General features: G+C 42.7%; 1 protein-coding gene across 2 annotated transcripts in view; it reads right to left on the reverse strand.

Annotated features, from left to right (window-relative positions):
- Window positions 1–27,230, reverse strand: part of DNAH5 (dynein axonemal heavy chain 5) — a 598,099-nt gene that overhangs the window by 444,623 nt on the left and 126,246 nt on the right. For both annotated transcript variants that reach the window (XM_033929843.1, XM_033929844.1), the window contains exons 9-13: window positions 26,098–26,205; window positions 18,153–18,275; window positions 13,304–13,519; window positions 9,798–9,905; window positions 5,815–5,900 (exon numbers count right to left, since the gene is read on the reverse strand). In XM_033929843.1, coding sequence (XP_033785734.1) covers window positions 5,815–5,900; window positions 9,798–9,905; window positions 13,304–13,519; window positions 18,153–18,275; window positions 26,098–26,205 — 641 coding nt within the window. The remainder of the gene's footprint in view (window positions 1–5,814; window positions 5,901–9,797; window positions 9,906–13,303; window positions 13,520–18,152; window positions 18,276–26,097; window positions 26,206–27,230) is intronic.

Here is a 27,230-nt window from a genome sequence, read left to right on the forward strand (position 1 = left end):
GGAGGGGGTATATTTGTCTATTTTTGTATAGTTGTTACTGAGGTGACATTGTATAAAGTCATCTGCCTTGACCTCTTTGAAAGCCCGCGGAATATAAATGATAATTAACATTTTCTCTGTGTACAGTGTGCTTTGTGTTTTTAAAATTTTATTGTTGGTAGATCATTTTGACTTGGCCACAAAGGTAAGGGGGAGGGAGGGAGGGGAGCTGCTGAAAGACATCTAGTAATCCTTGCAGGCTTGACTGTGCAGGGAATTATTTTTGTAAAATCATGTTTTGTTATGTGACTGGCATTATCTAGACTTTAATTTCTATGAATGAATAGAATGAAAATGATATAAAATTACTTGCTTGTTTTTATGTGCGTGCGCTGAAGGAAAGTGGAGAGAGAGTGGGCTAAGGATGCTGAAGGAAAATGGGGAAGAGAGTGGAGAGAAGATGCTGATTTATAAATTGACAATTGTACAGAATATTGTTTCTTTTTATACTTTAATATAAACAATTCAAGGCTTGTGTGGATGGAATCAGGTGGTTTGCGGGGATGGGGACCGAGCTTACGGGGATTAGTCCAATAAAATTATATTTTTTTATTTCTCATTATTTGTTTTATTTTTATTTGTTAATTTGTAAAGTGGTGATTGTTATGTATCAGTTTTTTCAAATTTACATCTACTGTCTTTATATTTTGCACATGGACATGTGTTACTGTTTTTTGTGGTGTTGCATGGTATCCAGGGTCTGGTTTCTTGGCGGTTCAGTTTAACTTTTGTCTACATATTTCTATTTTTAGTTTGTGATTATTCCATATTGGGCGAGGGTGTATCTCTGTTCTGTGTGTATGAAAAGAACACAGTTTTCAGTTGGCATTGACTACAGGATCAATTGACTGTGCGGGATCTGGCTTGTTTAGTTTTACAATGTATGTGTTGGTGTTCTAGTGCTCACTGCAGTGTTTAAGATGCAGCCTTTTCCTAGGTAATATGTGGTGCAATATGTGGATTGTTACTAAAAATCATATTTTTCATATAGATGGGGGGGTGTCAAAAAATGATGGGCCCCGGGTGCCACATACCCTAGGTACGCCACTGCTCCCATGGACTTGACTTCTCTCATTCTTCTCCCTTTTCCTTCTCTCCAGGATCTGGCTGAAGTTACAGGCGGAACTGAACTTGCGGCTCATGGAGCAAAAGCCCTGCCTGCAGCGTTTGCTCAAAGCCGCGGGCAGTGTCTTCCATGCGCCTCCTGCGGCTGATCTGATGTCGCAATGTCAGAGGGAACACTTCCGGGTCAGCCGCAAGAGGCACATAGGATCCGCTGCTCACGGCTTTAAGCAAACACTGCAGCAAGATGGAGGAGGGAGCCGGCAGAGGAAAACACCACATCATGAGCGGGGCTGCACAGAATTTTTCACGAGGAAAACACCGCATCGTGAGCGGGGCCACACAGAATTCTTCACAGGGTTGCATGCGGCCCGCAGGCCGCGGGTTGGACACCCCTGGTTTAGAGTATTTAAAAAACTTGATTAACTGCCTTTAAAACTTTATAGCAAGTAGTGAACAAAAGTATCTCAAATATAATTACAAAGGAGGAGTAAAAATAACAGAAAGAAGGATGGGAAATACCGTATTTTCGCGGATATAACGCGCACCATTGTAAAACGCGCACAGGGGTATAGCGCGCAGAAATCACGATGATATGTACAAAAACTTTTCTATACCGCGCTCAGGCATATAACGCGCATGCTGCCCGACTCTCCTCTGGCCACCCCGACTCTCCTTTCGCTCTCCCCGACTCTCCTCTGGCCACCCCGACTCTCCTTTCGCCCTCCCCGACTCTCATCTGGTTGCCCCGACTCACCCTGACTTTCGGTGCACTGCCCCGACTCTCCTCTGGTTGCCCCGACTCACCGTTCACCCGCCCTGACTTTCGGTGCACTGCCCCGCCTCTCCGTGCCTGTCCCCCTTGAAGTCCTGTCCCCCCTTGAAGGTCTGCCTGTCCCCCCTTGAAGGTCTGCCTGTCCCCCCTTGAAGTCCTGTCCCCATCCTGAAAGCCTGATGCCCCCCCTCGACGTCCGATTCTTCTCCCCCCTCGGCAGGACCACTCGCACCCCCACCCCGAAGGACCGCCGACTCCCCGACAATATTGGGCCAGGAGGGAGCCCAAATCCTCCTGGCCACGGCGACCCCCTAACCCCACCCCGCACTACATTACGGGCAGGAGGGATCCCAGGCCCTCCTGCCCTCGACGCAAACCCCCCCCCCCCAACGACCGCCCCCCCCCCCCAAGAACCTCCGCCCGTCCCCCAGCCGCCCCGCGACCCCCCTGGCCGACCCCCACGACACCCCCACCCGCCTTCCCCGTACTTTGTGTAGTTGGGCCAGAAGGGAGCCCAAACCCTCCTGGCCACGGCGACCCCCTAACCCCACCCCGCACTACATTACGGGCAGGAGGGATCCCAGGCCCTCCTGCCCTCGACGCAAACCCCCCCTCCCTCCAACGACCGCCCCCCCCCAAGAACCTCCGACCGACCCGCGACCCCCCTGGCCGACCCCCCCACCCCCCTTCCCCGTACCTTTGGAAGTTGGCCGGACAGACGGGAGCCAAACCCGCCTGTCCGGCAGGCAGCCAACGAAGGAATGAGGCCGGATTGGCCCATCCGTCCTAAAGCTCCGCCTACTGGTGGGGCCTAAGGCGCGTGGGCCAATCAGAATAGGCCCTGGAGCCTTAGGTCCCACCTGGGGGCGCGGCCTGAGACACATGGTCGGGTTTGGCCCATGTGCCTCAGGCCGCGCCCCCAGGTGGGACCTAAGGCTCCAGGGCCTATTCTGATTGGCCCACGCGCCTTAGGCCCCACCAGTAGGCGGAGCTTTAGGACGGATGGGCCAATCCGGCCTCATTCCTTCGTTGGCTGCCTGCCGGACAGGCGGGTTTGGCTCCCGTCTGTCCGGCCAACTTCCAAAGGTACGGGGAAGGGGGGTGGGGGGGTCGGCCAGGGGGGTCGCGGGTCGGTCGGAGGTTCTTGGGGGGGGGGGCGGTCGTTGGAGGGAGGGGGGTTTGCGTCGAGGGCAGGAGGGCCTGGGATCCCTCCTGCCCGTAATGTAGTGCGGGGTGGGGTTAGGGGGTCGCCGTGGCCAGGAGGGTTTGGGCTCCCTTCTGGCCCAACTACACAAAGTACGGGGAAGGCGGGTGGGGGTGTCGTGGGGGTCGGCCAGGGGGGTCGCGGGTCGGCTGGGGGACGGGCGGAGGTTCTTGGGGGGAGGGGGTTTGCGTCGAGGGCAGGAGGGCCTGGGATCCCTCCTGCCCGTAATGTAGTGCGGGGTGGGGTTAGGGGGTCGCCGTGGCCAGGAGGGTTTGGGCTCCCTCCTGGCCCGATATTGTTGGGGAGTTGGCGGTCCTTCGGGGTGAGGGTGCGAGTGGTCCTGCCGGGGGGGGGATGTATCGGACGTCGGGGAGTCGGCCGGGCAAGAGGGCTTGGGCTCCCTCTTGCTCCGATCGTGGATGCGGGTGCGGGTGGGAGCGCGTGCGAGCGGTCGTTCGGGGTGGGGGTGCGAGCGGTCCTGCTGGGGGGGTGAATCGGGCGTCGGGCGGGGTGGGAACTATGTTTAAAAACTTTTGTATACCGCGCTCAGGCATATAGCGCGCGAGGGGTATGCGCGGTACGTAAAATCACGTATAACGCGCGCGTTATATCCGCGAAAATACGGTACATCCTTAACACAGGCATATACACTTTAAATATCAAAAGCAAGCAGAAAAAAAAATTACAAACAAGACAAACCATGACATAACAAAAGTTCATGGAAAAAGGACCTGGGAAGAAAAATGTAAAGATAAGCCCACCCTTAATCTGATGATCACCAAGCCTTTCTAAAAATCTAATAGAAAGAAAACAAAAGAAAGAAAAAGATCTGGGTGTCACTGTAAACAATATGCTGAAACCTGCCCAATATGCTGAAACCCACCATAAAAGCAAACAAAAAGCTAGGAATTATTAGAAAAGGTATGGTTAATAAGACTAAGAATATTATAAAGCCTCTGTATAACGCCATGATGTGACCTCACCTTGAGTATTGAGTTCAGTTCTGATTTATTTCTAAAAACATATAGCTCAATTAGAAAAGGTTCAAAAAGAGTGATCAAGATGATAACAGGGATGGAACTCCTCTTGTATGAGGAAAGACTAAAGAGGCTAGGGCTCTTCAGTTTGGAAAAGAGACAGCTAAGGGGAGATATGAATGAAATCTATAAAATCCTGAGTGGTATAGTACGGGTACAAGTGAGTCGGTTTTGTGCTCCAAAAATTACAAAGACTAGAGGCCACTCGATGGAGTTACAGGAAAATACTTTTAGTTAAGCTCTGGAACGCGTTGTCAGAGGACATGGTAATGGCGGTTAAGGTAGATGGGGTTAAAAAAAGGTTTGGACAAGATCCTGGGGGACAGACATGGGGGAAGCCAGTGCTTGGCCTGGGATCAGTAGTATAGAATGTTGCTACTATTTGGGGTTTTGCCAGTACTCATGACCTGGATTGGCCACTGTGGAAACAGGATACTGGACTAGATGGACCATTGGTCTGACCCAATATGGCTATTGGTCTGACACCATATGGTCTGACCCAATATGGTTCTTATCTAATAGAAAATGATACTTTTTTATTGGATTGGTCTAACATTGGGAGAAATTCAGCATATCATATGTATGAATTTATCCCTGCTGTTCCTAATTTTGTTTCTATATCTTTGTGTCTATTTCCTGTGCAGCTTTTGCCTGTCATAGGTGCCCAGCCAATGAGAGAAGGCTGCCTGAAAATTAAGCCTGTATTTTGTTTCAAATTTTTTTCTTTCTTTAAGTAACCCTAGAGCATCTAGGTTGTCCTTTTGGTTTACTTTTGCTTCTTGCACCTGCTTGGAAACTCAGACCTTCTGGCAGCAGAATCTTCCAGAGACTTGAGGAAGTTAATGGAAATGAAGGAGGGATTAAATTGTGTGTGGGGGGGGTTTCCTGGTGGCAGCAGTGAACTTTCCCAAAGTAATTTAAGCTATTGTTTTGCCCGCAAAAATTGTCTGCAGTACTCTTCCACTTTTGACTTCCTTTTGGAAAGGACATTTTTCTGTGCTGAAGAGAACTGTTGTAAATAAGTTGGTTACCTCTACATGACTGTTATGATGTTTGCTTCATCAGTTGAAAGCAGAAGTAAAGCCATCATCCTTCATGACCTCCTCAACAACAATCGATGGGACACCCTCATGATAACAGAAACTTGGCTCCAGATGCTTAGTGACCTATGCCCCCCAGGCTACCAAGCCTTGGCCTGTTCCCACACTACAAAGAAAGGCGGTGGCATGGAAGCAATCATCCCTAGGCTAGTCGACACCATCACCCTTCCCACACTAGAATGTCTTGTCTTCTCAGTGGGCCCTAAAAATGAAGTCACCTTTGCCCTTCTTTACAGGACACCCCCATGCCCCGCCCAATACCCTAGAAGACCTCCTCGACGTCATTGCCAAATTTACATTTCCCACAAGCATGTGACCATCCTAGGAGACTTTAATCTCCCAGACTACCCCAATACCTCTGGAATGAGTGCAGATATCTTATCATCCTTAACTGACTTAGGATTCCAGCAAGTCATCTCTACACCTACACATTCGGTAGATCATATAAACCATTGCATAATTAAATCTAAAATCTTTATTTTTACTCAAAAATGAAACATTAAAATATTTGAAAATTAAATAACATATATATTTAAAAATTTAAAACATAAAACAATCGATAACACATTATGTTTCGTTTCATATATATCTTTTTACCTTTCAAACTTCCTCAGCAGATTCAGAGCTCTTTCAGTGCTGTGAATATTTTCAAAGGTAGTATCCATAAAAATCTTCAGCTGATTCTAAAACAAGAACACAATCATCTTCATACTGCTGCAGTATTTTAAGACAGATGGTGCTAAGACCCCTTGTGTCACTTTAAGGGGCAAATAACATGACTTAAAGCCCTTACACTGTTTGTTATCTTTCCCCCTTCAGTGGTAACTCAATATACCCTCAGGGCTCAGTTATCATGGGTTAGCCAGATAAAAACCTCTTTTATCTGGTTAATTCATTTTGAATATAAACCATTAATATTTATATGGCACCTTGACTAGGCTACCATAGAGCAACAATCTGTCTACAGAACAGTGGTAGCGAGTCAATTCAGTACCCTTTGTGGTCTATATATGATCAAGAGAAAGCAATTCTATATATTTTAAAGCAGGGCTGAAGAAGAAAGGAACAAAAGAGAATAAGAAGAACCCTACTGACAAAAGAACAATTCTGTAAACAAGTCTGAAAACTAGGGCTAAAATCACACATATTCCACTAATGCTCATTATACTCTTGGGTAAGTCACTACACCATCCATTACTTCAGGTTCAAACTTAGACCTAGATTTAGTAGCCTTCATTAATTTGTGTTATTCTACTTTAACATGCATGTTTCCTATTTAACACACACTGTTAGGAAAAAAGCTCTACTAACAAGAACATAAGAATAGCCTTACTGGGTCAGACCAATGGTCCATCGAGCTCAGTAGCTTGTTCTCATGGTGGCCTATCCAGGTCCCTGGCCAAAACCCAAGGAGTAGCAACATTCCATGCTACCGATCCAGGGCAAGCAGTGGCTTCCCCATGTCTTTCTCACTAACAGACTATGTTAGTATCATTCTAGACAATATGCTGAAATCTTCTCCCCCCACTTTATGAACTTACATATGCATAAGTTTAATTAAGATGTGAAACCACAGTTTTAAACTTGGTTTCATTTTGGAGGTGGAAATAAACTATATGGCATTAAGGAAAAAGACTCCCTTAATAACTTGTTCAGATCCCTTGCACTCAAAAGCAAATCCCAACATGGGTTATTTTCCCCTTTGTAAAATGTAGAATACATTCCTGGAGGTGCTAGGGGATTGCTTCCTGGAGCAAATGGTAAAAGAGCCGACAAGAGGCGACGCCACCTTGGACTTGGTCCTAAATGGTCTCACGGGACCGATAACAGAAGTAGAAGTCATGGCTCCACTGGGAACGAGTGATCACAATGTAATCAACTTTAAACTGGACATCGGGAAAGGGAAACATGCCAAAACCTTAACCACCACCTTAAACTTTAAAAAGGGTAAATATGATTGCATGAGAGCCATGGTAACAAAACGACTCGAGAAGATGGTGGACAAACTTGAAACAGTAGATCAGGCATGGTGCCTATTGAAAAATACTATTGCAGAAGCGCAAGATCTCTACATTCCGAGGATTTCTAAAGATCGGAGAACTAAAGGCAAAGGAAAACTGGCATGGCTTACCATACAGGTGAAGGAAGCCATAAAAGAAAAGAAGGACTCTTTCAAAAAATGGAAATGCATAAAGACAACCGAAGCCTGGAACAAACATAAAGATGATCAGAAGAAATGTCACAAGGCGGTGAGGGATGCCAAACAGGATTATGAGGAAAAAATAGCCCAGGAGGCCAAAAACTTCAAGCCCTTCTTTAGATACGTGAAAGGGAAAAAACCTGCAAGAGAGGCAGTGGGACCCCTGGATGACCAGGGAAGAAAAGGGTACATCAAGGAAGATAAACAAATCGCAGACAAACTAAATTCCTTCTTTGCGTCCGTCTTTACGAAGGAGGACACCTCAACAATACCTGAAGCGGAGAAACTGTTTACAGGAGAAATAGAGGACAGCCTCACCACAGTTGAAGTGAACTTAGATCAGATATACTACCAGATCGACAAACTTAAAAGTGACAAATCCCCTGGACCGGATGAAATTCACCCGAGAGTCTTGAAGGAATTGAAGGTTGAAATCGGAGAGTTATTGCAAAAACTTGCAAACCTGTCAATCAGAACTGGTCAGATACCAGACGACTGGAAGAAAGCGAACGTCACGCCAATTTTCAAAAAAGGATCGAGAGGAGAACCGGGCAATTATAGACCTGTGAGTCTTACGTCTGTCCCAGGCAAGATGATTGAATCACTGATCAAGGATAGCATAGTTCAGCACTTGGACACACACGACTTGATGAAACCCAGTCAACATGGATTCAGGAAAGGGAAATCGTGTTTGACGAATTTACTCCAATTCTTTGAGACCGTGAACGAGCAAATTGATAGTGGAAAGCCGGTGGACATAATATACTTGGACTTCCAGAAAGCGTTCGACAAAGTTCCACACGAAAGACTTCTCAGGAAACTACAAAGCCATGGCATAGAGGGAGATATACAAAGATGGATAGGCAAATGGCTGGATAACAGGAAGCAGAGAGTGGGCATAAATGGGAAGTTCTCCGACTGGGAGATAGTGACTAGTGGTGTACCCCAGGGCTCGGTACTTGGACCGATCCTTTTTAATATTTATATCAATGACTTGGAAAACGGAACATCCAGTGAGATCATCAAGTTTGCAGATGACACAAAACTCTGCCGGGCAATCAGATCGCAGGAGGATAGTGAGGAACTCCAGAGCGATTTGTGTCGGTTAGAAAAATGGGCGGAGAAATGGCAGATGAAGTTCAACGTGGAGAAATGCAAGGTAATGCATTTAGGCAGTAAGAATAAGGAATACGAGTACAGAATGTCAGGTGCAAGTCTGGGAAAAAGTGTACAAGAAAGGGATCTGGGTGTACTGATAGATAGGACCCTGAAGCCGTCAGCACAATGCGCGGCAGCGGCAAAGAAGGCAAATAGAATGTTGGGCATGATAAAGAAAGGAATCTCGAGTAGATCGGAGAAAGTTATAATGCCGCTTTATAGGGCAATGGTCAGACCCCACTTGGAATACTGTGTCCAACATTGGTCTCCCTACCTAAAGAAGGATATAAAACTGCTGGAGAGGGTGCAGAGACGAGCAACCAAACTAGTGAAGGGTATGGAGAAACTGGTATATGAGGATCGACTTAAAACACTGGGATTGTTCTCCCTTGAGAAAAGGAGACTGCGTGGGGATATGATCGAAACCTTCAAAATACTGAAAGGAATCGACAAAATAGAGCAGAGAAGATTATTTACATTGTCCAATTTGACACGGACAAGAGGACATGAAATGAAGCTAAGGGGGGACAAGTTCAGGAATAATGTCAGAAAGTTCTGCTTCACACAGAGAGTGGTTGGCATCTGGAATACTCTCCCAGGGGAGATTATTGCAGAATCGACTGTCCTAGGCTTCAAAAGCAAACTAGATGCATATCTCCTTGAGAGAGGCATATAAAGTATGGTTGGCTATAAAATAAACCAGGTGTATACCTGGCAGGGCCTCCGCGTGTGCGGATCGCCGGACTTGATGGACCGAAGGTCTGATCCGGAGATGGCGCTTCTTATGTTCTTATGTTCTTATGTCCTGGTGGGCTCAAACTCTTACATATGTAGATTTTAGTCCTACCAAGCCCCACCTACACCATGCCACCTTTGAAATCTCTCCAAATAGCGGTTTTCTGACATCAGTATTCGTACATGTATGCAATGAATGCATATAAATACTGCTTTTTACACATAGACCTCCTTTTATTACGAAACTGCAATAGCAGTTTCTAGTGCGGGGAGCCACGCTGAATGGCTCGTGCTGCTCTCGATACTCACTGAGTTCCTATGAGCGTCGGGAGCGGCGAGGGCCATTCAGAGTAGCTCCCCGCACTAGAAACTGCTATCGCAGTTTCGTAAAAGAGGGGGTTAGATGTGTATGTTTCTAAAACAATGGTCTATGCACACAGAGGAAAATGTAAGACCGGGGGCAGACTGTGAAACAGAAAGAACATACATGTAGGTCACTTGTCTGTTTGCAAAAGTCTTCATAGTCTTGGTCAAAATCAGCCTTCCTCTGATCAAGGAAATTGTACTGCTTGTTCTTCATGGTAGCAACAATTGTCTAAGCAGAATATGGAGGATACAAGAAAATGAATATACAATTACTCTTCATAGAAATTAGCACAGTTCAGCAAAGATATTCCATTGAATGGAACAGATAAAGTAATGTGTGGAAATGAAATTTACACACATAAATATAAAGTTTAACTTATGTTGCTTTATGGAGGACAGTATATATTGTTTTATACTTTCAATGGAATTGAAACTTTCTTTTAAAACTGATGAGCAGAATATAATAAAATGCAGATTATTTACTGAATTAAAAAATGGAAAAACAAATTTACTCCCTCCTTTACAAAGCCGCGCTAGTGTTTTTAGCTCCGGACACGGAGCACAGCTTTGTAAAGGAGGGGGTTAGAGAGGTTTTGTTTTTCATTTCATCTAACAATTAAGTGAAGGCATTGTACAGCTGTGCTCAAATTGCAAAAAGTGGCCTTAGTGCACCCTTACATGGGTCTTTCCAACATGCTGAGGCTATTTTTACTACAGCTGTAAAAATGACTTTTACTATTTTATTTTATTTTATTTTTTGCATTAATGACTATGCGCGATTGTTGTTACAAACATAGCATGACATGGATGCCAAGTTGCACTCCAGCTATCCGCACTAAGGTACTTTTATATGTATTGTTCATTGGTTTCATCAGTGTTGGAAGCAATATTCAGCATCATTATCAAAAAAGTTGGTTGACTCCTGACGCAGGCTGCACAGTTGAAACATGGCCATGTCGAATCTTCTTCTACTTTTGATGACTTCATGAATAAAGACTTCCTTTTGGAAAGCTTTTCCTTATCTGTCTTCTTTGAAGATTGGTAGCTATATGCATATATATACTTAAATTAATATCTTATCATCACTGCTGCTCCTTTTCGTGGAACCCCCTCTTCTCTCTCATTTTTGTGTACAACATGGGATTCTTTTCTCCTTTGTTGTTTCTCTTGCTATTAGCATGCAGTCATTTTTTTTTTTTTAATTACTACATGAGTACTTACAACCACTCATTTTGAAGATGGTAAAGGCTTTTGCGTTATTCATGCACTAACCAGTTAGCATGCAGTAATATAGATGTGCTAACTAGTTAGTGCAGGAAAGCCCATTCTCCATTCATGTCATACCCCATCATTAAAACATAGATACATTTTTTTAGCTTGCAATTAGCATGCACATTTCAAATTTATCATAGGAGACCTGAATGTGTCCCACGGTACTCCACATTTAGTAGTATTAGGCACGCATTAGAACTTATTTAACACAGCTTTGCAAAATGACTCCTGAGTGATTGGAAGCTGACACAACCTCTGCACCAGGGGTGCCCACACTTTTTGGGCTTGCGAGCTACTTTTAAAATGACCAAGTCAAAATGTTCTACCAACAATAAAATAATTTTTAAAAACCCCACAAAGCACACTGAAAGGCAGAGAAAATGTTAATTATCATTCATATTCTGAGTTTTTTTCAAAGAGGTCAAGGCAAATGACTCTATGCAATGTCACCTCAATAACAGCCATACAAAAATAGACAAATATACCCACTCCCTTTTTACTAAACCACATAGCAGTTTTTAGTGCAGGGAGCTGCGCTGAATGCCCCACGTTGCTCTCGACGCTCATACGCTCCCTGCACTAAAAACCGCTATTGCGGTTTAGTAAAAGGGAGCCATAGTGCAAAATATAGACAGCAGATATAAATTCTCAAAAGGGACACATTTTGATCACTAAATTGAAAATAAATCATTTTTCCTACTTTTGTTGTCTGGTAATTTCATGAGTCTCTGATTGCACTTTCTTCTTCTGACTTCTCACTTCACTCTGGCTGCATTTCTTCTTCTGACATCTTCTGACTTCAGCCTACTCCTGCATCCAATATTTCTTCCCTTCTTTCAGCCTCCTATATGCTTTCTCTCCTCCAGACCTCATTCTCCCCCCAACTTTTTCTTTCTTTCTCCCTGCCCCCTTCTTTCTTTCTCCCTGCCTCCTGTTCTTTCTTTCTCTTTCTCTCCATGCTCACTTTCTTTCTGTCTCCCTGTTCCCTCTTTCTTTCTGTTTCCCTTCTTTCTTTGTCTCCCTGCCCCCCCCCTTCTTTCTATCTCCCTGCCTATCCCCTTTGTTTCTTTCTCCCTGCCCTCCCTCAAGCCACTAGGTTTGCCACCACTACCGGGAAACAGGCCTCAAGTCACCACCGCCCCAAGCTTTCCTTGCAGAAGCCTTTCGCTGACCAGGGTTCCGCTCCCCTTCAATTCTGATGTGGGAGAGGAAGTTCCGGGCCACCCAGGCAGCGATTGGCTGGCCCAGAAATTCCTCTCCAATGTCAGAATTGACGTCGGGGAGAGGAATGCTGGTCAGCGCAAGGCTTCTGCAGGCCCAAATCTCCGGACGCCCAGGGCCGAGGAAAAGAAAAAGCCAGTCTATAAATCCTTCCATGAGAGCCGTTCCAGTCTCCTTTCAGCACGGCACTTACAAAAATGCTTAGCGCCCCCTCACCCTCCTCAATTTCCCATTTTCAGGCTCAAGATGCCAGACCAGCAGCAGTTCTTGCATTTTGGGGCAGAGCACCTCCTGCTCCCGACCGCCTTTCTCCAGTCTTGCAGCTCTGTCGATTCCGCCAGGGGCAGCCGGCACTCAGCTCTCCAGTGTCGTGACTTCCCTAGACCTCCCTCCCGCCTTCTCCCGAAGGAAGTGACATCATCCCCCAGTCTATCAAAGATTATCTACAGGAGAAAGCGAGAGAGGGAAGACGGGTTCTGGCAGTCGGGCAAGGAAGGGCGCAACGAGAATGGGTGTGCATGAAGTGATGACCGGTGGGGATCTCGGGGAGAGGAAGGCTGATCGGCCAGTCGATCAGGACGGCAACATGAGTCTATCACGGAACCCGGGATGGGCTCCGCAATCGACTCGCGTTGCCTTCCCGATCGACTGGTCGATCACGATCGACGTATTGGGCACCCCTGCTCTACACGATATAAAGTTAAACACAACTGAGTCAATATTCAAAGCGATTTAACCAGCCAGAAACAACTCCTGCCTGGTTGGGGCTAAGTCGTCATTTTCAGTGGTACTTAACTAATTAGTGCTGATGAAAACGTCCATGCTGATATTCAGCACTTAACTAGCCAAGGTAATTACATAAATAGAACTGCATAAAAGTCAGTTCTATCTTTTTATCAAGGCTACAAATAAGACCCACAATCTTGATTGACCCATCAGGTGAAGACAATTCCAACCTTAGAACAAACTTGAGATCGTTGTTCTATTTACTTTCAACAATCATAGGCTTATCTAAGCAGCTTCTGAGCATTTGAAAATGAAGATAATTTAGTCTTACAAAACAGGAAAAAGCTATAAAATAGATAGAAATTTGACTAGACATCTGTGGAACAACGAGTCTTCTTTGAATTGTACCTGAAATCTAGTTGCCATAACTTCCAGTCCTTCAATTTTGGATGCTTGGAGAGCTGAATATGTAGTAATAGTTTCAAACATGTGGATCAGTTTTTCTAGGCATCGCTGGAAGGTATCAAATTTTCCAAAAATGTATACCTCACTAAAATCAAACTGTCGTTCAGACGAATTTTGTTCAAGTGTTTCTTTAGTCTTGTGAAATACATGCTGATACCACTAAGGAAAAAAAAAAAATATCAAATGGAATACTACCTAGCAACGAAACTATTTGCACAGCAGAACACTACTATTTCTCATAGCGCACGTATTTCTTTGTGTAGGTCTGGAGTGGACATACAATTACTGGAAGGTCAGCGAAGACATGAGTATTTAAAGAAAGATTAAGGGCTCCTTTTACAAAGCTGCGCTAGGGCCTTAACGCGCGGAATAGCACGTGCTAAATTGCCGCGTGCGCTAGCCGCTACCGCCTCCTTTTGAGCAAGCGGTAGCTTTTCGGCCAGCGCACACTAATCTGGTGCGTGCCCTAAAACCACTAGTGTGGCTTTGTAAAAGCAGCCCTAAGCTCATGGGTAAAATACAGTATGCAGATGTTCTTTTTAAATATAAAGAAAACACATCAAGCAGTTGGCATTTCAGAATATTTGAATCATTGCAATGACTATAAGTACTACTAATATTTCATTTGACCGTCCAATATAAAGAGGCCATTTTAGAAGGAATAGATAATTTAAATGTGTAAATGGTCTTACATATGTAAGTAACAATTTTAGAAAAGCCATTACTTCGATGTGTGTACCCACAGCATGAGGTGTGTTCTGGGTGGAGTTTGAAAACTATGGGCTCCTTTTACTAAGGTGCATTAGGGCATTAATGCGCAGAATAGCGCGCCATGAATTGCCACGCGCGCTAGACCTTAACGCCAGCATTGAGCTGGCGTTAGTTTTAGCCGCGTAGTGTGTGGTGTAGCACGCGGTAATATCCTGCGTGCGCTAAAAACGCTAGCACACCTTAGTAAAAGGAGCCCTATGTGAGTATTTATTATTTTACAATGACACTACACATAATAGATGCAGAATGAATTTTGGTTTTTGTCATCAAAACTGGCCCAGAATCTGCATTAAGCCTTGTTTTGGTTTGTCAAAAATGCTGGTATATTTTCAGCTGAAACTGAAATTTTGGTCCTATGTCCCATGGCTTTCCTAATCCCCCCCTTGCCCCCCAGTACCAAAGAAGATAAACTTCTTACTACCACAACACCCCCTCAACATGAAAAGGAAGATTTCAGAATGCCCACAAAAGGCACTGGAATCACACCTCCGGAGGCGCCTACTGACACCTAACACCACTATAGGCATGGCTAATACCAAAAATTCACTAGATCATGCCATACAAGCAGAACTTCAGCTGAACAATCAATAATCACTTCTTTTATATCATGGGATCTTCAGATTGCCGCTGGTGTAGCATTACACCCCGCGGCTGCAATCCTCATTAGCCCTGTCTCATAAACATATTCCTTTTTAGTTTATGCTTATTAATTCATTATCTCAACTTTTCATGCTTCTATAATTTAATGTTTCTTTATGTTTTATACTTAAATTGAACTTAGCTTAAATTAAGGTTCCGTCATTGACTCGCCTCCCCTCACATACTTCCGCAGGGTCAGGGTAGACTGTCTAAGTTAGGAACTCTAAGCATTGCTGCTGTCCTTAATAATGAAGCACCAAAAGCTTTTGGTTATGATTTCCTAAGGTATAATTTCACATGGCAGGAACCATCTGCCTAAAAGAAACATGTGGCTCAGTGGTTAAAGGCACTGCTTCTATCTTCTATAGATCATGGGTTCAAATCCCAAATATGGTCAGATACCCCAGCACAAATTCCTATTTTTTAGTAGCATTCTGCCATCTAAGTGCATATTGATGATGTCACATTGATGTCAAGATTGTGCATCAATTTTGTCCAGACCAGCTTTGTTGGATGATATGGAGGACTCCCCAGGACAATCTTCTTGGCAGGAATGGGAACTTATTCAAAAGAGACCGATTCGGGCGGAGGTACACAGCAGTACGATTGTGCAATATTTGAAGAAAGCTATGATACCACGGGGATTGCCTATACTTAAGGAACCCAAGCTAATGGGTATGGACAAATCTTTCATGGATAGATGGATAGCTATCCTCAATAGGTGTTCTCGAGATTTGATGATATTGCTGGTGGAAACAACAACTACCATTGAACAAGATTTGAAAATGAAAAGTGTGGATATTGATCAGGAACTCCAGAGGAAAATGGAAAAAGAAGAATATGATATCAAGCATAAAGAGCTGGAGGATTCACTACAGAAACTTTGGGAATCAATAAAACAAACTAAGATTAAAAAATGGAAAAGGGATGAAAGGGACTACATGGTAGGGAAAGTATATACCTGAAATAAGAAGAACATCCCCACTCAGGGAAAGAAAGGTAGCTTTTGAAGCTTCTTCAGATGAATCTGAAGCTACAAGTGGGGAATCAGGGGATTCTTCCGTGACCAGAACATCGGGGGACAAAGGACAACAACAATAAAATCAACAGAATGCTCGGTCCAGGACCAGAGTACGGGGACAAGTTCGGGGCAGAGGAGCAAAACAGAAGTAACATCTTTAGTAGTTAATATTTCATCCCTTTCTTTAACATTGGATCAAGTAGAAACACTTCAATTGGGTTTAGGGTATATAATCCAAGAAAGGCCTGATTTTTTCCAGCTAAAGATATCTTTCTTTAAGTTTATAAGGAAGCTCCATATAAAATTATTTTTTCAAGAACAAACAGAGATTAGGACACAGGAAGATGATTCTCTAATTAGGAAAGAATCTAAATGGGGCCCACCAGGGTTGATGGACCCTGTGTTAACCACCTTTAGAGATTTGGTTCTCGATGGGATAACTAAATATGAGCGATCTTTCAAAACTTCTGACATACAATATAATTTAACATATTGTCAACATCAAGCATTGAGACAGTTAAGAGACATGGATAATATAGTGATTACAAAAGCGGACAAAGGAGGAGCCACAGTTATCCAAGATAAACTGAAATACCAAGAAGTGGAATGTCAGTTAAGGGTTCCCACAGGGTTCTCAGGCAGAGGTGGTGAAAACAGAGACTGTATCTGAATTCAAGAGGACCTTTATCTGCTGTCATGACTGTACTGTATGTTTCTATCATTATCAAATAGGAGTCCTCTTTACCCCCAAAATAGAAGTTTAACATACAATAAAAAAAATTTTCATGTGCTTTGCTTAAATAATGCATTATTAAACATATTTTGACTTTAATATCAACCTGGAGTCCTCTTTAGCCCAAAAATAAAAGCCCTGTTCACCTATATACGGATGCGATTTAGGGAGCCTAAATCGCATCCACCTAAATTGCACCCAACTAAAGCCCAAAAGGCCTAGTTTAAGAATTGATACATGGTTTAATGGCTGATTGTGTGGCACAGTGCTTAGAGCTACAGTCTCAACACCTTGACATTGTTGGTTCAAATCCCCCACTGCTCACTGTAACAGAAGAGAAATTAAAAAAAAAAAATTAAAAGATAAATAAATAAAATATAATAGTGGTGCCAGTATTTCATTGCATACAATTTTAATGAAAAAACAGCATAAAATCACCATTCTAATGATATCAAAACACTAAAACGCGATAACATTATAGACGCTATGAAGACATCTATGTGACGCCTAAAAGGCAATTCTGTAAAGGACGTCTAACTATTTAGACGTGTCTAGACTCGCTGAACACTCAGCATTTCACTGCTGGACGTCTACACGACGCCTAACTTTCAGACATCCTTTACAGAATTTGCCCCTCAGTGCTGCCTTTTTATGAATTCTTTGGTTGATTGCAGAGGTGGGTCCCTCAGTGATCACCCCGTTCCTGAAAAATGGCCTGGTATTTAAGTACCAGCACTTTTTTTGCTATAAAAAATGCTCTCAGTTTTAGAAATATGTTGCATTGAAATTACTGAGAAGGATCTGATGGTGAGAAAAGAGAGAGCTACTGCAATACCACAAAAGTAATCCCAACTGAATGCCAATGATGGCAGAGCAATTTATGGTCAATAAGATCAAAAGCAGAAGGCAAATCAAGCGATGCTGAAAGTGCAATAAAATCATTATCCAACAAGCCATTGAGAAAAGTCATGGTTGTCTAAACTCTGCCAAAAGTGGATGTAGAATGTTAGAAGATTCTGTGTAACCTACAAGATGCTCCAAAACTACTTTGGCAGGACATTTCAAATTAGAAATTGGTCTATAATTTTGGATGCCTGTTGGTTTCCACCCTAGATGTTTCCATGTTGCTGGCGGTGTGCTTGTAGATAAGCTTTAGTTTACCACATAAAGAAGCAAATCATTTCTAGATATTTTAATCCATGATAGAGGAACAGGATACAGAAGACAGTCTGAATTTCACATTTTTGATAGCACCTTTGACAAAGAACATTTCAACACAGTAATTTCAAAGGACATGTTGGATGCATCCCCAACAAGCAGAGTGTGCAACCTTTGCAATTAAGGCACATTAATTTTTGCTGTAAAGCAGGTTAAGCAAAAAAAAACAAAACGTAGCACACTTTAGTAGAAGGACCCTTAGTTTTATAAATTCAGAACCATCTGTGTTATTGTGCAGGGAAAACACAAATGCAAACAGGTGATCCAAATCTCTGCAGGTACTTCTTACACAATTTTAAAAAGTATACTTTCATGTTCCATTTGAGAACTATTGAGAAGTGCAGATTTTGCAGTTATGTATGTGCCTTGAAAACTATTCCCTTGGCACACACCTATGAGTCAAATGTTACCTGATTAAGCTTAATAGCAGCTTTCAGTCTGTCCACAACTACTTCCTGAGTCTGGTCCCATATAGTGGCAGTTTTGTTATTGGTAATGTAAGATTTGCATGCGGTTATCATCTGGTTTGTCACCTATGATATAAAAATAAAGTCAAAAGTCATGAAAGGACAATTTGTCGATAATTTTATATTCCAAAATATGTCCATCAGCATGTTTGCATATATTATTAAAATCTACTAACATGAGGGTTTTTTTGTAAGCAACTTATGCAATCCATCAGAGGCAAACTTTTAAAGAAGGATCGCAGAAGAAATGTAATGTGCATAAATCAAAGACTACAAAAACCTGTATAAAATCAGGAAAGAAAAGAAAATAGGTCATCTTCATGGCCTATGAATAGGAAGTCTGCACTACTGCCTAGCAAATGCTATATTTCCACACAATTCTTCTTAGCTAACAAAGATATTGTACTGTGCAAAGAAAATGATGACAGAAATATAAGACAAAATCCTGTACAACATCTTGATGTTTAACTTTCCATTAATATTCTGGAAAGGGAGTACCACAGTATTGAGTTATTAGTGTATTAGGTGATTTAAGAACCCTTAGACTATCTTAGTAAAAAAGCAGACAAGAAAAAGTGGTTTCAGACAAGCTGGTACTTGAGTTACTGGCATGATAGTATATCCGCCTTAGGCAGCTCACTAGCTGGCATTTTCTAAGAAGCAAGGACCCATCTGTCCCTAAAAACTGTAGCATAATTTTACCTGCGAGGCATTTTCATCTATGCCTTGAAAATAAACACTGAGGAAGAGATCGAAAGAGAAAAACGTCCAAACCCAGCCTAAGTCGGCACTTGGACAAACATGTCTCAAAAATATCCAAGTGCCGATAATAAAAACAGGTTTTGGGTGTATTTCTAAACGACCTAGGCCTTCATGGTCTAAGTCACAAAAACCCACCTAAAGTCACCAGATAAGCACTGCAAACACATAAAACAGACCCCCACACACTACCCCAGTGATCACCAACCCCCCACCCCCATAAAATTTTAATCATAACTTTAAAATTCAGCCTCCAGACCATCATCGCCTGGCCGCCTGGCATAGGAAAGCCTAGTTGTCAAGCTCAGAGGCAGCTTAAGTCATCTTGGGGGTGGGTTAGGGACTCATGGAGAGGAGGACCCATGCCCATAAGCCCCTGTAATCACTGCATTGATCCTTAAATATGTGCACTCCCCTATACACTCCCAAAACCTTTTTGTACTGGCATATAAGTGGCTCCTGCAGCCATAAGGGCTATTAGGGTGGTAAATAAGTGGGTCTAGGGCATTCTGGAGGTGGTTTGGGGGGGCTCATCATGACCTATAAGGAAGCTGTAGGGAGGAGAAGACATGGCACCCTTTTTGTGAAGTTCACAGCAGTGCCCTCTAAGGTACCCCACTATTTAGGTGGCATGTCTGGGTGTGCAGTCCATCACTTTGAAGACCCCTCCCACGTCCAACAGGGCTTGTTCTAAGCGTTTTGGATTTGTAAGGAAAGTTAGACGGAAATGTGGTATAATGATAGACGATTTAGTGGCTTGGACGATCAGATCAGCAGGACGTATAATTAAGACGATTTTCAAAATGAAAAAAAAGTTGGATGTATCTTAAGCTGTTTTTTTACTTTGGACAACTTGCGAGATGGACGTAAACAGACTTAGATGTCCCTTTCGATTATGCCCCTCTAAGCATTTCTAAAAGGCATGTCAAACAGAATATTACCCTCAGTTCTTTTCTTGGTGATAAGGACTTTTCACTAGATTCTTTACTAGACAGCCTGATTTTTAAAATTTCATTTACTGTGATAAGATAGTGTCTCTCAAACTTTTTTTAGCTCTGGCACACTAAATGGAGCAAATATTTTTTGTGGCACACTATACAGAGCAAATGTTTTTCGCAGCACATTATAACTGAAATTATAAAATTGCAAAACCAACAAAAAATTAAATTTGAGAGTTATTTATTTAAAGTTCTTTAAGCTACATGTATGTATGGGTAATTGTAACAACGGTGAAACTAGATAGAATAGAATTGCTAATCAAAACGATGGATATGCTTGTTTTTGAGTGCAAATGAACGCAAACGCGGACGATAATCAACAAGCAAACACACATTTCATCATCCACCACCTGCAGTCATTCTCTTTTTTTCAATTTAATTTTTGTCAGAGTTGAAAACTCAAGCTCTCAAAGATAAGATCCAAATGGTAATAAAGCCTTGATTGCTTTGTTGCTCAAGTTAGGATAACTACTGCATAAAAAATAAAAATGAAACTAAAATTACTTGCCATTAGTTATCAAGGATCAATCTCATCTGGGTGGTTGTATCCTTACGCATACAGATGCTCATAACATTGACAGACCTTTGCATACGTGACATACATGTTATCTATTCTAGTGTATACTTATGAAGGGAATTTTTAAAAAATAAAGTAAAATTCTGGAATTCTCTCGTGGCGCATCACTGTGCGGTGGCACATAGTTTGGAGAAGGGGAGTGTGTGGCACAGTGGTTAAAGCTACAGCCTCAGCATCCTGGGGTTGTGGGTTCAAACCCACGCTGCTCCTTGTGACCCTGGGCAAGTCACTTAATCCCCTCATTGCCCCAGGTACATTAGGCAGATTGTGAGCCTGCCGGGACAGACAGGGAAAAATGCTTGAGTACCTGAATAAATTCATGTAAACCGTTCTGAACTCCCCTGGGAGAACGGTATAGAAAAATTGAATAAAAAATAAAAAAAACTGTCATACAGTATGCCATTTTATGATTCCTCTCATACCAAGTGTTCTATACAAGTTCCAGCAAAGCTAAGGCACTAAAGGGAAAATTCTATATGAAGCACCCAAAAGTTAAGTGCCTAATTAGGCACTGTTCAGCGCGATTCAAGTCAAATTGGGTGCTGTTTAGTGAATCACGCTGAGCAGCACCTATTTGGGTGCCTATTTTGGAGGCGCTCAATATATAGGCCATCTCTAGGCACAACTAAAAGTTAGGCACCCATGCGAGCGCTTAAGCACGCTTAAGAGCAGCGATTCTGTAAGAAGGCACCTAACACATAGCCACGCCCACGCCTAACATGCATTGTGCCTATTTTTATGAAGGCCGCCTAAATTTTTAGAGGGGCCTTGTTACAGAATTGTGCTTTCTTGATAGGCACCTATGTTTCTGATTAAAAAGCTTAATTGGGCTTGTTAATCAATTTCTATGGGCACCTATCTAGTTGGGCGCCTCCAAAATAGGAGCCTAACATTAGACGCCGCTTATAGAATTTGGGCTTAAGCCTTTTTGGCCTTGACAAAAATGTCTTTTTCTTCTTTAAAACCTATGCTCTCACACTTACTAACTCTAATAACTCAACAGACTTGTAGCCTCACAATCTGGAAATTAGGCAGTTTCTAGTTCTTACACTTGAGGTTCTTTTTACTAAGGTGCGCTAGCGGTTTTAGCGCACGCTACACGCTAACGCCTCTATAGAGCTTGCATTAGTATTTTTTGTGTAGCGCTTTCAAGTGAAAGAGATAGTCAGTCTGGTGTTTTATTAATGGCCATAACACTATCACGTGCTCACCTATGACTATACTGCAGTTTTTATACCATGTATATCATCTTCACTCTCAAACCTCTAATAGATTACACCTCTTTGTGCCGTCAGCCAATCACAATCTGATGCATAATGGTCCAGCCTAGGCTCCTCTCAGCCCCAAAGTCAAGCCTCATCAGATTAGGGCTACTGCAGCCATAGTTGCCCTATTATAGTTTGCCTCACTGAATGTTATCTGTACAGCGCCTTCATGGTCCTCTATTCATACTTTCACTGCACATTATTCTTTGGATCAAGCTTTAGCAGACAGACTTTGGTCAAGCTATGCTGGCCAATCTGTCCATACAAGGTAACTGCTCTCAGTCCACTATGAAGTTTTCTCAAAGAAACCACCCTAAGCCTAGGAGTCATCACTTGTATGACTGAATCAGTTCTATTTGCCAACAGAAGAAGCAAGATTGATTCAGCATACAATCCCACTCACCTGCCCGAAAGATGTTTTTCTTCTACAGCATTAGAATTAACTGAGTGACTGAGGAGACTACATTGTGAGGTAAGGACAATGTATGCTCAGATTCCCTCACAAAGTAGTCTCCTTAGCTGCTCAGTTGGAATCTGAAGGTGCTAGGCTGGAACTACTCTCCTAGATTTGGAGAGCCCAGGTTCAAATCCCACAGTGACATTTTATGGCCTTCATCAAACCACTTAAAACTCCATTGCCTTAGGATAGCCAGGGGTGGCTCTGAGAAACTCTACCCATTTGGGGCCTGCCATTGAAACTGTTATACTTGTGGTGGCCCCATAAGCCATTCACAGCTTGCTGCCTGTAGGCAGCAGGGATAAGAGATAGAAAATGGTATACCCATCTGGTCCTAAACATTTCCCTATTAGGCAGAGTTCTGGAGGCCAACTGTAACAAGAAATCCAGAGCTTTTTCACCAAAATCATCACTTCACACTATTCCAATATGTCACCATTTTAATTTATAAAGTTTTGATGACAAGCTCATTCAGTAAATTTTCAGATTAATAGTATTTCACAGTTCAATCCATCTCAGAATTGCTCCAAAAGGTAGATTATGCCACCACAAAAGCCCAGATCAACATGCTCTATTTAGCATATGTCCTTGGAATTATTGTTAACATCACATCTCTAGCAGTATTCAAATTATGCATGTTATACCTAGATGCATATGCATCTTTGTGACATCATGGTGCAGTTTATTTAATGTATTCACCACATACACACTTCAATTTTCCCACGGTTTGCAGCACACCTTTTCAAAATACAGTGATTGAGGTATGTGCATTTTTAGCCCTCTTGGGCAATTCTCAACTAGTGATTTTCTCTATTAGTAACACAATTTTCAAGCATTTAATGATAGCGTAATACAGTAAGTAAGTTTGGTAAGTTTCAACTTCTTTTCGAGTGAATTCACTTTTGAAATGTTCTGATTTAAAACCACACTCACTATTTAATTCTATTTGTAACGAGAAAGCCAGAGCTTTTTTACATAACTTATCACTTTGTACTGTTCCAATATGGCATTATTTTAATTAATAAAGTTTTGATGACAAGCTTATTCAGTAATTTTTTAGACTGACAATTAACTCCATCCAGAATTGATCTAAATGATAGATTATGCCACCACAATAGCTCAGTTCAGCATGCTCTGTTTACCATATGCTCATGGAATAATTGCTAGGGAGACTTGAACTTTATTCTAATGGTGAGTGTCATAGCTACCTTGGAACTTTAGACCTCAAGTATTAAAAGTTTTTTTGCACCCTCTATTTTCGTTTGGGTTTCAATTCCAGCTTAAGTTTTGTAAGGCCACATAAATCTAGCCACACTGAGCTAGATAAGACACACCTCCTTGAAATATGTATACAGTGGTACCTTGGTTTACAAGCATAATTTGTTCCAGAAGCATGCTCGTAAACCAAATTGCTCGTATATCAAAGCAAGTTTCCCCATAGGAAGTAAGGGAAACTCGCTTTGATTGGTTCCACCTCCTCCAACCCCCCCCCCTGCTGGCTACTGGAGCTGCTCCATTCCCCCCCCCCTTGAGGCCACCGACGCTGCTCCATACCCCTCCCCACGATCCGGCATTCCCCCCTGCAAACCGGCATCCTCCTCCCCGCTCGCGTTGCCCCACCTCCACTGCGATCCTACATCTCCCCCCCCCCCCCGAGCACGGCAACGACATCCCTTACCCCAACTGGGCACCAGTGCCAGTGCCCGAAGATCCTCCCTCTTCTGGCGCGGCCTGGGCTGGGCGGTGCATCAGAGATCCTCCCTCTTCTGGGCTGGGCCGGGCTGAACTGGCTTTGAGCATTTGTGCATGCTCAAAGCCTTCTGGTCTCGCTCTCTCCGAGATTCTGAATCTGAGAATCTCAGAGAGAGCGAGATCAGAAGGCTTTGAGCATGTGCAAATGCTCAAAGCCAGTCCAGCCCGGCCCAGCCCAGAAGAGGGAGGATCTCCGATGCACCGCCCAGCCCAGGCCCAGGTCGCGCCAGAAGAGGGAGGATCTTCGGGCACTGGCACTGGTGCCCAGTCGGGGTAAGGGATGTCGTTGCCGTGCTCGGGGGGGATGTAGGATTGCGGGGGGGGCAGACGCGAGCGGGAGGGTGCCGGATCGCTGGGGGGGGATGCCGGATTGGGGGGGCGCTCATACAACGAGGCAAGCTCGGTTTACGAGGCACCAAGTTTGCAAATGTTTTGCTCGTCTTGCAAAACACTCGCAAACCGGTGCACTCGTAAACCGAGGTACCACTGTATATTCATTAAGTTGCATATATGAGTATTGGAATTTTTTTTGCTACATTTAGATGTATTCACTAACAAATTTGGAGTGTTATTAACCTAATCTTGGTATGAAAGACTTCACATAGCAAGAATTAATTTATTGCACACCTTATCTAATATTTGTTATTATATAATATCATACCTTTTATCAATTTTTATTGACAATTCATTAGTAATTTTATTTTATTTTTATTCATAGAGATATAAACATTGGCCCCCTTTTACAAAGGTGATTATCTCGGTGGGCCACAATAATCACTACGACACCCATAGGGATTCAATGGGCATTGGAGCGTTTGCCATGCAGCAGCCACTACCGCACCTTTGAAAAAGGGAGGAATTGTTTTCTCTATTTTTCATTTAACCCCCCCCCCTCTTTTACAAAGCCATGTTAATCTTTTTTATCTCCGGCCACAGCAGTATTAGCTCCAACGTTCATAGGAATTCTATGAATGTCAGAGCTAATATCACCACGGCCAGCGATAAAAAAAAAGCCTAGCGCAGCTTCATAAAAGGGGGCCTTAATTGTTTATTTAATAATCTCAATGTTTTTATGTAAGCATTTCAAATTTCACTGTTGCTGTCAATCAATTTGTACATAAAATGTTATTTTTCTATATTTTTCAGTATTTAACCACTTTTTTCTATTATTTATGTTGCACTTCTTATTATTTATGTCATATATCTCTGTAGATACTGGCTCTGTGACCCCTGATCTAGGCTCGGTAGGGCCGAAACACTGTGTCGGTTTGAAAAGATATTCACTGGAAGAATTATTCGTCACTTGAGTCTTTATCAATACTGTACACCCTCGTTTGTTTCCAACAACTTTTTCCCTACTTTTTTTGAACTTTCACCCCCTCTTTTACTAAGCCTAACAGCACAGACCGGCACAGTAAATGCTCCAATGCCCACAGGACTTGAATGGGCATCAGAGCATTTGCTGCAAGGCACTCGGCTGCGCGGCTTGGTAGAAGGGGCCATCAATATGATAACAGCGCCACATTATGATTCACTGAATGTAGACAGCTACATATCTGCAAGGAAATTTACCAAACATGCATTCTGAGGCATCCCTAATTTCAGGAATAGTAGATGGTATGGATGGATAGACCATATGTCTTGGTACAATGGCACCCTGTGATTAAACTGTAAAATCTATCCTCTGAAATCTGTTGACAGTGACATCCAGTGGTTAGATACACTTGGTTCATTTTATTATTCTTTCCAAACCAACAGAGTTTGAGAATTGCTCCATTCAAAATGCCTCTCCCCTCTTGGTTAGACACACATACAACCACAGAGCTAACAAATACAAACATGCATGCACATACACAGCCACACACATAGTGGTTGGAAGGAAATTTGTAAGTCATACTCTGCATGCTTTCCCCACTTGCTTTTAACCAAGTAGTTCCTCAACATCATTTTCTAGCAGCTGTTATTCTGAATTATTTTTTTATTTATTTCCAAAAAGTCAAAAATAATTTGGCAAAGCTAGTCCAAAGATTAGGCAAAATGAAAAAAAAAATGTTGTTAACAAAATTTGACATACACCAACCTTCACAAATAGCGAGGATATCTTTTCAGAGGTGTTATAATAACGAGAAATGTTGTGAATCATTCCAATGGCATTCATGAGTCTTGGGATAGAATCCATCATGGACACCTGAATAGATATAGACATCATAATCATTTAATAAAATGCTTTCTACAGGAAAGATTCTTTGATTATTGACTGATTAAAAGGTCAAATATACTAATGCACAAGTGGCTGAATGGAACAAAATATAATTTCACTCAAAAAGAACCATTTATTCAGTAGATAAAACAAACAACAAGACTTCAGATTGCTAAAGGAGAAAAGAACCTGTGTTAAATTTTCTTCTGTACATTTGGTAGGAGATGCAAAGAAAAATTTAGTTTTATCTGGATTAAGCTTTAGTTTAAAAATTCCTCATACAACCCCCCCCCTCCCCCATATACTAAACTGCTATCACAGTTATTAGCACAGGGAGGCACACTGAATGCTCCGTACTGCTTCCAATGCTCACAAAGTTCATAGAATGCTCACAACGCTCATAGTGTACACTGAGGTTCTTTTCTCCCTTAGCAATCTGAAGTCTTGTTTGCTTTATCTACCGAATGAATGGTTCTTTTTGAGTGAAGCAATTAAAAGGGTCTACCAGTAAAATTATCATTCTATCATTTTCAACATTTTTAAAGTACCCAACCTAAAATCTGATTTTGTATTAGTACATGCTCCCTCTGTAAAACAATGTAAGTTTTAAGCCCCTGCATATAGATTTTACATAGAGCTTTATAAATCTGCTGCAGAATTCAAAGACAATGCCTGAAGCAGAGCAGAGGTGAACTCTGTCCTACATTTCCTCCTTAGTAAGAACTACCTGTGGACTAATATTGCATCGTAACCCTCTTGCCCAGTGCATGCACTTAGAGCAAGATGATCTTCCAGTGACCAGGGTGCCAGAACTCTCTAAACACCTCCAGCAAACAACCAAGGTTCCTGGAATTGCCACCTGAGGTGACGTCAAGTAGATATTTCTGGAGATGCTTATGTCAAGAGGTCTGAACAAGATGTGAAGTGAACATCATCTCCAAAAATAAGCCCTCTGACCAAAGGGTATAAAGGAGGCATCCTGGAGATCTTTGGGGTCTAATCCTTATGTTGCA

Source organism: Geotrypetes seraphini, chromosome 2, assembly GCF_902459505.1.
Source record: "Geotrypetes seraphini chromosome 2, aGeoSer1.1, whole genome shotgun sequence".
Taxonomy (NCBI): domain Eukaryota; kingdom Metazoa; phylum Chordata; class Amphibia; order Gymnophiona; family Dermophiidae; genus Geotrypetes; species Geotrypetes seraphini.